General features: G+C 38.2%; 1 protein-coding gene across 1 annotated transcript; it reads left to right on the forward strand.

Annotated features, from left to right (window-relative positions):
- The first annotated feature begins 1,202 nt into the window (after positions 1-1,202).
- Positions 1,203-3,203, forward strand: LOC130712854 (uncharacterized). The gene is made up of 4 exons (XM_057562670.1): positions 1,203-1,912; positions 1,976-2,168; positions 2,250-2,441; positions 2,559-3,203. The coding sequence occupies exons 1-4, from the start codon at positions 1,203-1,205 to the stop codon at positions 3,201-3,203; spliced, it is 1,740 nt and encodes a 579-aa protein (XP_057418653.1).
- The last annotated feature ends 8,415 nt before the right edge of the window (positions 3,204-11,618 follow it).

Genomic DNA, 11,618 nt, shown 5'->3' on the forward strand with positions numbered 1-11,618 from the left:
AGATCTGATGATTGCCCAGATTTACGTTGATGACATTGTGTTTGGTGGAATGTCGAGCCAAATGGTGGAACATTTTGTGGAATAGATTAAATCTGAGTTTGAAATGAGCTTAGTAGGAGAGCTAACCTATTTCCTTGGTTTACGTGTTAAGCAAATGGAAAACACCATCTTCATATCTCAGAGCAAATATGCCAAAAGCATTGTTAAAAAGTTTGGGTTAGAGAATGCAAGTCATAAGAGGACTCCAGTTGCTACTCACATCAAATTAACTAGAGATGAAAAAGGAGTTAGCGTTGATCAGAGTCTTTACAGGAGTATGATTGGTAGCCTTCTATATCTTACAACAAGCAGGCCATATATCACTTTTGTTGTTGGTGTTTGTGCTAGGTACCAAGCTGAACCAAAAGCTAGCCATCTTGTGCAGGTTAAAAGAATCATCAAGTATGTAAATGGAACTAGTGACTATGGCATCCTCTACTCTCATGATCCAAACTCTATGTTGATAGGCTATTGTGATGTTGATTGGGCTGGTAGTGCTGATGATAAGAAGAACACATCTGGAGGTTGTTTCTTTGTTGGTAGCAATCTAATTTCGTGGTTTAGTAAGAAGCAGAATAATGTGTCATTGTCTATGGCAAAGGCTGAATACATAGCGGATGGGAGTAGTTGTACACAACTAATCTGGATGAAGCAAATGTTAAAGGAGTACAATGTCCCACAGGATGTCCTGCCATTGTATTGTGATAATTTGAGTGCAATTAACATTTCTAAGAATCCTATACAGCACAGTAGGACAAAACATATTGATATCAGGCATCACTTTATACGTGAACTTGTTGAGGATGGAATTGTGAAGTTAGAACATGTGTGGACTGAAAAATCAACTGGCAGATATTTTCACTAAAGCTCTTGATGCTGTGCAATTTGAGAAATTAAGGGGATTATTGGGGATATGTCTTTTTGAGGAATTATATCAATTAGCGTGCATTTGGGGTGCCAACAACTATATTTTGATATCCATTACTTATGTGGCACGCATAATCAGGAAGTGAACGATTGCATTGGTAACTTCTCCTATAACTACCCTGTTTGGAACCACTCTTATCCTTACAACCAATCTCTTACTTTTCTTCAAGATTACTCATTGTTCTATTGCAAAGAAAAATCATGTGTTGTGCTTCATAGTTGTTCTTTCTCACATAATGTCTCAAGAGTCTAGCAAGAAGATGGCTTCTGGTCCTAAGCCCGTTACAAATGTGCATGGTGTTCGCTTTTTGGGGCTCAATCCAAAAAACCCCAAATCGACTAGGGTTACTCGCTCGAGTGTCTTTGAAATTGCAGAGGAAGTTCTTGAAGATGTTTCTCCTCTTCAACATCTTAAACCTGAAGGTAGCACCAAGAAGAAGCGCGCCAAGAATACACCCAAGAAGAAAAAGAGTTCTATTGTTGAGGGCACTCTGGAGGAGCCTACCGTTACAATCGAGGCCCCTGAGAAACAAAGTGAGTATGTTAATGAGGTTATTAAAACTGTTCTGAATGATGTTCTTGAAACTCCCCTAATGTCGATTCCAGTTGAAGATGTTGGGCCTGATGTTCCAACAACTAGGAAGGAAGCTAATGATGTTCCCATCAGCAATCTGAATGCTGATGATGGTGTTGATGTTGATATTGATGGTGATCACTCAAATCAGGAAGAGATTAATCCTGCTCCTGTGACTGTCACTCCTGCAAGTCCTGTTGTATCTCAACTCCCATCTATTGAGTTGGTGAATGATGTTTATGTGTCTCCCTCTCCCACTGTGAATCCTGAAGAACCTGCTGTCGAGGAAGAGGTTCATGAATTGGTTGATGATGAAGGCACAGAGTCTGAGGACTATGTGTTGGCCAGAGTGTTGTCTGAGAAAAAGAAAAAGTAAAGAAAATCATCCACTCCCTCTTCCAAATCCAAATCTAGCAAGACTCATAAGACTTATAGGAGTACACAGGTCCAAGTCCCTGCCAAGAAGAAGAAGGACAAGGAGAAGAAGAAGGCTTTTGTTGAAGAAGTGACCCCTCAGAAGAAGAGTGTCAAGAGAAAAAGAAGAGATGGTGAAGAGTCATATGTCGAGCCTGATGTCTCAGACATTGACACTACTGCCAGAAAAAGAATGTCTGGAAGGAGGGTTCCAGTGAATGTTCCAGAAGCTCCTTTGGACAACATTTCTTTCCACTTTGTGGAAAGTGCTTCCAGATGGAAGTATGTCTTTTAGAGAAGGGTTTCTCTTGAGAGAGAACTTGTCCTAGAAGCTCTTGGATGTCAAGAAGTTCTGGACTTGATTGCTGCTGCTGGTCTTATGAAGACTGTCACTGGATTTGGGCGCAGTTTTGACAAGCTTGTGAAGGAATTTGTTGTGAATATCACCCCTGACTGCAATATGGCTGGAAGTGCAAAGTACAAGAAGGTTTATGCTAGAGGTAAACCTGTTAACTTTTCTCCCCTTTTGATTAATTCATTTCTGGGTAGAAGCCAAGTGGCTCATGATGTTCGAGACATTTCATTTAGTGTGATCACTAAGTAGATCACTGCTGAGCAAGTGAAATCTTGGCCCAAGAAGGGTATGTTGTCTACTGGCACCTTGAGTGTCAAGTATGCCTTGCTGAACCGCATTGGAGCTGCAAATTGGTTGCCAACCAATCATTTTTCTCACATTTCTATTGGTCTTGCCAAGTTGATTTACTTGATTGGCACTAAGACTCCATTTGATTTTGGAGCTTTTGTTTTTGAGCAAACAATAAAGCATGCATATACTTTGGCTGTGAAGTTTCCCATTGCATTTCGATCTCTGATCTCTGAGATCATCCTCAGCCAGCACCCTAAGACTGTGGCCTCGGATGAGTATCCTTTGCAGAAGGCAATTCCTCTTACCTTTGATCCCAGGCTGTATGTTGGACCACATGTCCAGGACAATGCTGTTGAGACTGATCAAGCTAGAGCTGAGTATGTAAATGTGTCAATGTCCCCTGCTGACCCTGGTGATGTTCTTGCTGAACTTATGGAAGTGTTCAAGACTCTTCAAGATACCATTGTGAGTTGCACTCAGAGGAAGAAGAAGTTTGATCTGCTGATCAAAAGGTTGACTATGGGTAAAGCTTCTGTTGTTGAAGATGGAATTCAGGCTGGTGTTGCTCAGGATGTTGGGACATCTGGTTCTGATTCTGATTAGTTTGTTTTATTTGTTATGCTCTTATTCGATATGGTTGTATTTGATGCCGAATGATGTTGTCTCTACCCTTTGCCAAATTCTGTTAATAAGGGGGAGAAGTATTGTGATGACTACTCTGGTAACTTTGGTAGTTATGTTGTTTTGGTGCTGCTATGGTATGATAGTCTATATTTCAGTAAGTTTCAGACGCCAATGTTGTTTCGGTGATGCATGATCGTGTTCTTGCTTATCTCAAGCAAGGTGGTGTACTGTGTTGTGGTGATGTATTGCTTATCTCAAGCAAGGTGTGTTCATGTGTTCAAGGTTTGAGTATGTTATTCCGCTGCTATGTTAGTTTTCTGATTCATCAAGGGATGCATATGGTGTATTAGACAAAATTTTCCAAAGGGGGAGATTGTTGAGTATTTTGTGTTGATGAAGATTCTTTAAGTGTTGCTGCATTTTGTCTAAGTTGTGTGATGTGATTAATGGTGTGACAAACAACATTGTCTTTGTCTGTTGTGCAACCTCATGTCCGGAGCATCTGGCAGGACATTGTGATTAAGGTTGCTAGAAGTGTTTACGTGTTTCACGTTATTTTTTTAATTGTGAAGATTTGTCGGTGCTGCACACGGTTTTATTAGCTGGATGTGTCTTCTGTGATTAATGAAATTAACCTATTTAGAGAAATAGGGTTAATTTGTGTAGATCAACTTAAATGTTGATTTGGCCTTATTTGTGGACTCTTTGATGCTCAAGCCCATTGAAGACACCACCAGTGGAGCATCTATTTAAAGTGTTGAAGAAACCCTAGCTGTTGTACGAGAGAGATTTTACAGTGTGTTAGTTGTATTCAGGGTTTTCTTTGTGAGTTCATTGTGTGAGTTTTGTAATCAACTCATGTGCTTTCATTGATCAAATAAGCACTGAGTTGTTGTGTTTCATTGAGAGTGTTTCTCTACAACCATTTGTACTTTGAGATTCAATCACTGTGGCAGTGATTGTGAGGGAAAGAAAGAGGGGTCTCATACTTAGGGGGAGTTCTAAGTAATAATCCATTGGTAGGAATAAGTAGGAAGGCTGTGAACAAGGTTTTTTCAACTAAGACCTTGATGTACTTGATTCTTTATAATAATGGATTATCTTTCTTGGGCTGAAGCCCTCCAGACGTAGGTGACATTGCACCGAACTGGGTTACCATCTCTTGTGCTATTTACTGTTGTAGTTGTTGTTACTTGTGGGTTGTTTTTAACGTTGTGTTTTATTGTGTGCATGTTCTACACAATGTCCTGAACATTGTGTAACACATTTGTCTGAGGCGAACAAGAATTTCAATATTCATCAAGTTATTCCTGAAAAATAATCAAGTTTGAGAAAAAGTTTTTATGAGTAATTTCGCAGTTTTAAAATTGAATATGATTAAAGAAAATATAGTTTAAAAAACCACCCTCTCAATTTTTCGTCTTGGTTAAGTTTTGTAACTTTTAAGTTTTAATTTTTAAATATTAATAAGGTGGGAACATTCTAGAATATTACCTCTTTCCACAACTTTTCTTATTTCTTATTAATACAAATTTTTTGAACTTACCTTTCATGCTAAGCCTTACATTCCATTTCACTTTTTAAAAAATTTGGGTTTTTTTTTTATTTGAAAGTAAACCTCATGGTTAAAAATCTAAGTGTTCGTTTGGTTCTCTAATTTCCATTTCATTTCTTAAAGTCTTTTCTCTTCAGATATACTTCTTCTACAAGTTTGTTTATTCCTATTCAATTACAATGGTTAAAATCAACTTCCTATATGAACTTGTCGTTGAGGTGTCTTATACTCCATTTCAGAGTGTAGAGCCCATTTTCTTTTTTACAGAGGGATCCAGACAAATTTTCAACAAAAGTTGATTCTTTAAAAGATTTGTATAAAAAGATTTTTATGGAGGACACATATATTTGGAATGAAGAGACTAGACTGGAGCGATTCTTCCTCTAACAATGACTCCATTAATAAATGTTTAAATCCATACCTTGCAGCTTCCTTAACCATGGGTCGTTAGAAAGACACTCAATATTTTTAACTTCTTATCCCAACCTCTCTAATAGAAAATGGTTGGGTAGAAGAAGAAGCATCTCACCTAGACTTTCTCAAGGAACAAAGTTCCTAGTCACTCCGACCATTATCCCGGCCTTGATGACTCCTAGATCTCCTTCTATTATTTTTGTAAAAATGACATTGTCCGTCATCATGGCCATACTTTACATATTTCTTCAGTTTTCCATCTCATATAATTTGTTTAATTGCATCCTTATTTGGATACACACGTCTATTATGTGGCTATAACTATCAAGAAAGTCACAGTATCTGGATCAATCAATATTTGTACACTTATTGATAAGAGGTGGTCGACATACATTGGTGAAATCCATATTGATATATATCTTCCTCATAGATCTTCAATTGAGATTAAGAATGCGTAATTATCATAACACCCTCCAAATATATTTTATTATGATTTTCTCAATCTAAAAACCAAGAAACTTTCTAATTATGGTTCCTCAATCCATAATATGTATCACACTCGGACTTCTGATGAGTTGGCTAAACCAAGCTATCATCCATGTTTACATACTTATTTGCCCTTGCTTAAAATCTCTTCATATAAGCTATGCAAGAAAAAGATCAATGCTACTGGATCATGAGACGATTGAAGTTATTAAAGATCATCATCATCGTTCGTCTCAAGTGATAATAAAGGAAGTGTAATATCTAGAGAAAGAGCGGCTCGTTCAATTTTGAATCCTTTGACATTTGAGAAGAGAAAGCAAGTGCAAGCAATCACATGATATCTCACAAAGCACTATGTCTAAGGAAACAAGTACTACGTTGTTACAATCAGTTTCCTCTTTCTCTCATACAAGGAATGAAACGTCATATCTGCAGAATCAAGAAAATAAGCTAGAACTTTTCATCTGAGCCATTTTCTTCAATAAGCTCAAGTGTCAAATCCTTATTGTCTGAGAGAAAAACCAAAGAGTCAAATCCTCTATCCAATCTCTAGATTTAGAACTCAAAGTATACTCAAGAGTCATATCCTTCTCAAACACTTTGTAGTTCATCAGCACTGTAAAAGTCTACAATCACTCTTGTAAGAAGAGAAACCTGTTGAACCAAACGATCTTGAAAAAGATCTTAGGAGAAGTCCTGCATAATACTTGTTGTTGGGAGAAGTCCTGTAGAATACTTGTTAGGAGAAGTCATCAGAATACTTGTTGGGATAAGTCGTGTAGAATACTTGTTGTAGGAGAAGTCATTGATACTTGTTAGTGGAAATCTTGGTACTGCCAATGACTGGAAGTAGCCCAATCGTTTGTGGGTGAACCAAGATATATTGTTGTGTGCTTACTGTCATTTAACTTTACTATCTTTATATTCATCCGCTGCATCAAACGATTGCGAACACTTATAATCGTTTGAAAACTCAAGTTTTTAGGGAACACAATTCAAACCCCCTTTCTTGTGTTACTTTTTCCGATATCACAACACTTATACTCTTGAAAATTGTTACCATTCAAAACGTTGATAGACAATATAAATAGCGATTGAACTTAACAGGGAGAAGCCTCCAAACGTAAAAAAGAGTCATCTCTATAGAAGCTTGTCTAGCTAACTCATCTGCAACCATGTTGCGTTCTCTAGGAATATGAGAAACCATAGCGTCCCAAGCTTAACTCCTCATGCTCTAACCAACAAATTTGAACATCAAAAGCACTAGTAACTAGCTCCACAACCTCCATATAGCCAGACTAGCAAGCAATCCACTTATACCCCAGCTCTCAAGTGTTGGGGAGACAAAGGAGCCTAAACAACGAGAACCTGCACCAATGGGGTAACATGAAAAACTACCAAGATATCTGTACACCACATATTTATCCCAACCCTTAAGATATTTAGTTTATGAGTCATATTTTTTTTATCTTGTCTTCACATAATTCATTCTTAATCAATGTGAAACTCTAACACACACATGAATTCTCAACATTCTCCCTCTCAAGTATAAGTTACATTGCTCTCCCTCTACAAAAATTGCCTACACATTAGAAGAAAAACACTAATTAGTGACAGCCAAAAGCCGTTGGACTGGGCGAGCCCCTAGAGAGCTACGCCCAGGGGTTACCCGCCAAGTGGCGGTCGCCCAGCCTTGGAATTTGGCCTCCTCCTACGAGGCCCAACCGGCCCACCAGAGACAACTATGCACACGAGGCCCAACTCCCACCCTATAATTAAGGAGCAGTTACCATTTGAAAGAGACTCTTTGAAGGTATGAAAAAACGGTAGAAAGGGGGGGTTTGAATAACGTTTTCAGAATAAAACTTCCACCTTAAAGATTTTAACAAATCTTTCGAGAATAAAGTGCTTAAGATAAGAGATAGAAAAGCACACAAGGATTTTATCCTGGTTCACTTGATGAATCACTCAAGCTAATCCAGTCCACCCGTTAAGGTGATTTCTTCCTTCTTAGAATGAAGGCAATCCACTAATCAGGTACTTGTTACAACTGCACTTGAAACCTACAAGTGACTAACAATACACTGACTTAGCTCACACTAAGATTCACTCTCTTAGTCTTCTTTAGGATCCGATCAACCTTGATCTCCTAAAGGTAACTAAACAACTGTTTAAGAAAGAATGTTTACAAAGAAATTGCTTCTGAAAAGCTAATAGTAAACACAATGAATTCAAGATGAAAGAATGCTTAGAAGGTTTGAATATAGCTTGCGCGTGTGAGATTATTCCAACCGCATCTTTCAATCTTCAGCCTCTATTTATACTCCAAGGAATAGGGTTTGACGCTGCATGAGAATGCTACCGTTGGAGGGCAGTTCTGGAAATTCCAGCTTCTGCTGTGGCTGAGAATGTTAGGTAGGTCGTCAGGATAGTACATTTGCTTTTGTACTTTGGAAAGTGACTTGACCTTTAACCTAGTAGACTTCTGATCAGAGGAATGCTTCATGTTGTAACTTGTGAAGCTTGTTGATCAGAGTCAGAGGGAAGCATGGATCCTCTGACCGTTGTACCTTCTGATTCTGAACTCAGAGGGAAGTACTTGGTCTTCAGAGCCATTTTGCTTCTGGACTTCAGAGTCTCCACTTTTCAGCTTCTGGATCTTCAGAGTCTTCTACACCGTCAGAACATCTGAACCTTCAGAGTGTCTGGGTTGTCAGAACGTCTGGATCTTCAGAACTTCAAGTGACTGAGTCCATATCAGAGCTTGTTTGACTTCATATCTTCTGAATCTTTTCTACTGTTCAGAGTGAACATAGATGTTGCGAAAGCGTTGCTTGGGTCACTCTTTAAGCACAATGCTTCTGATTTGTGTGAGATAAAATTGAGGTCCGAGCCTGTAAATAGTACACTCAGAAAAACGCGTTAGAGTACCATAATTGTTCATACTAAAATGTTAACTTGTAATCATCAAAACATAGAGTTGTACTACTCGATCAAAACTTGATCTTACAATCTCCCCCTTTTTGATGATGACAAAACCAAGTATTTTGATGAACAATTCTTAAGCAATAAACTGAATTCACTCAGAGTTTAGAGAAATAGAATTAGATTTATCCTGATGTGAATAGTTTATTTTGCTCATTCTGAATCCAAGTCACAGCTTGATTCAGAGCATAGCTCCCCCTGAATCTAAGACTTAATGAAAACGTTAGTAATGTCTAGATTCTGAGCTAAATAATATAAGAGTTCAGAGTGAAAATATATGACATAGATGAATTGAAATAATCAGAGCGCATAAGTATTCAGAGTCAACAATAAGTATATCAGAGTCAAATAGAATCACTTCAGAAGAAGTGAAATGTATTCCTTGTATTTGCCCAGTGACACATCTATGGTCATAAAGGTGGAACTCTTAAATTCTCCAAAAGAAAAATAAATCACACTAACACAGCTTACACATCAAAAACTGGGTGTACTCCCCCTTTTTGTCATAAGCAAAAAGCAAGGGGTGTGAAAAACTTAGCTTGAAGTACAAGGTACTCCCCCTTAGAGAAGGTCTAAGTTTCAGAAGGATGGAGAAATAAACGATGCATGAAGGAGAATTAAGCGAATTAAAGAAGGGAGTTAATGCGAATGAAGAACGTTTACCACCGTCCACGGAAGTAAAGAGAAGCTTCAGTTACCAAGGACTTAACCTCGAGAAACTATAGGAGCAGTAACTTCCAAAGAGAGGATGAAGCTTATATAAAGCGATTAAGAAGAGGGTAAGCTTCACAACTCGATCAATTCCAATTAAGAAAAATGGCATCATACAGGATTGCATTAGAAGAGCTCAGAAGGAAGGCTTTTGAGGAAGATATGTTCCTCAATATTAGGCATCCTGATGGTACAAAGACCATACAAGAGCTGACGAAGACACTACTGGAAGAAGATCTTGGTCCAGAGATGGAGAAAGATCTGAAGGAGTTCCTCTGCTTCGTGGAGGAGATTCAGGAGCTTTTCCAGGTGGAGCTGAATCTGCTGGAAGAGAAGGAAACTGTTGAAAAGAGACTCAAGACGATGGAAGATAGTCTAGAGAGAGATGAGCTGAGCATCAAGCTCGGCAACATAGAGTATACACTGGATCGTCTGGAGAAGGAAAGAGTGGAGCAGCGCCAAGAATGCAGAAGAATGAGGAAGGATCCTCCATTCTAGATAGGGAAAAGAAAGGTATGATGTAATGAATATGATTGATATTAATAAAGAAGGGTTTTGCAATCACATGTTATAAAATATGCAATGAGAAACAAAGAGTAAACAGAATATAGCACATAATGCAAATATCTTAAATTAAAAGTAAAATAAATTAAGAAGAAAAAAAAAACGAAAGAAATCCTAAAAACTAAGGCTTTTCAGAGCGACGCATAAGTTCTTGAATAGCTCGATTCATGTCCATCAGGAGAGTCTCACCATCTTGAAGGCGGTTGAAGGTTTTGGGTAGAAAGGAAAAGGATGAATAGAGAGAGAGAAAGAGAGATCGTGGGGATAAGGATTTTGAAAAACTGAAGAGAGAGAGTAAATCCGTAAGTGAAGGAGAACGTGTGTGTATAGTGGGTTTTTGAAAATAACCGTTGTTGATAAAAAAGCAAAGTAAAATCAACGGTTAAAAATTAAAGACATCATAGCAAAAGTTAATACACATATCACACGAGGGAGAGAAGCACATCAACACTCATTACGACAGACTGTCAGCACGGGCACAAGGAACTATGTATCATAATTACTGACACACGTTTACTGTCTCAGCTTCAGAGTCAGCACCAATGGGTACTTAAACTCTGATAGAGTTACCTTCTGAACTAGACATCTTCTGATAAAGAAGCATCATAGTCAGAGGTTCTGATCCATCTTCATGCTGGACAAAAGTCCATAATCAGATTTTTCAGAATGAAATTAAATCTATCCTCTGCTAAGGGCTTTGTAAAGATATATGCCCATTGATGGTCAGTATCAACAAACTTCAGAAGAAGTACGCCCTTCTGTACATAATCTCGAATAAAATGATACTTTACCTCAATGTGTTTTGCCCTTGAGTGTAAGATAGGATTCTTACTCAATGAAATTGCAGCAGTGTTATCACAATAGATTGGGATATTGCTCTCAAGGATTTGATAATCCTCCAGCTGATGTTTCAGCCAGAGCATCTGAGTGCTGCATATTGCTGCTGAGATATATTCTGCCTCTGCAGTAGATAGTGCAATGGTTGATTGCCTCTTGCTTGCCCATGAGACTAAGTTGCTTCCCAGAATTTTGACAATTTCCAGAAGTGCTTTTTCTCTCTGTTCTATCTCCAGCGTAATCAGCATCACAGTAACCTGAAAGCTTATACTCTGATGTTTTCTTATACATCAAGCCAAGGTTAGTGGTACCTTTCAGATATCTTAGGATCCTCTTAACAGCAGTTAAGTGGGTTTCCCTCGGATCTGATTGGAAACGAGCACATAAATGAACACTAAACAATATATCTGGCCTAGATGCAGTTAAGTATAGAAGTGATCCTATCATACCACGATAGAGCTTCTGACAAACTTTACCACTTGCATCTTCTTTCTCCAGAATGCATGTAGGATGCATTGGAGTCTTAGCAATTGTAGATTCCAGCATATTGAACTTCTTCAGAAGTTCTTTAGTGTATTTGCTCTGATGGATATATGTTCCTTCTGGTGTTTGATCAACTTGTATTCCCAGAAAGTACTTGAGTTCTCCCATTATACTCATCTCAAATTCAGCCTGCATCATCTCAGAAAATTCTTTGCATAGAGATTGATTAGCAGAACCAAATATAATATCATCAACATAAATTTGCACAATTAAGATATCATCTTTGTAAGTTTTGCAAAAGAGAGTTGTATCTACTTTACCCCTTACAAACTCATTCTCCAGAAGGAATGGGCTGAGTC

Source organism: Lotus japonicus, chromosome 4 (assembly GCF_012489685.1).
Source record: "Lotus japonicus ecotype B-129 chromosome 4, LjGifu_v1.2".
Classification (NCBI taxonomy): domain Eukaryota; kingdom Viridiplantae; phylum Streptophyta; class Magnoliopsida; order Fabales; family Fabaceae; genus Lotus; species Lotus japonicus.

What these genes read in the sequence shown, in the direction of transcription:
- LOC130712854 (XM_057562670.1), top strand. Translation starts at nt 1,203, where the DNA reads ATGTCTCAAGAGTCTAGCAAGAAGATGGCTTCTGGTCCTAAGCCCGTT. An exon ending in TTGTCTGAGAAAAAGAAAAA is followed by an intron (nt 1,913 to 1,975) that starts GTAAAGAAAATC and finishes TAAGACTTATAG; the next exon opens with GAGTACACAGGTCCAAGTCC. An exon ending in GAAGTGCAAAGTACAAGAAG is followed by an intron (nt 2,442 to 2,558) that starts GTTTATGCTAGA and finishes ATCACTAAGTAG; the next exon opens with ATCACTGCTGAGCAAGTGAA.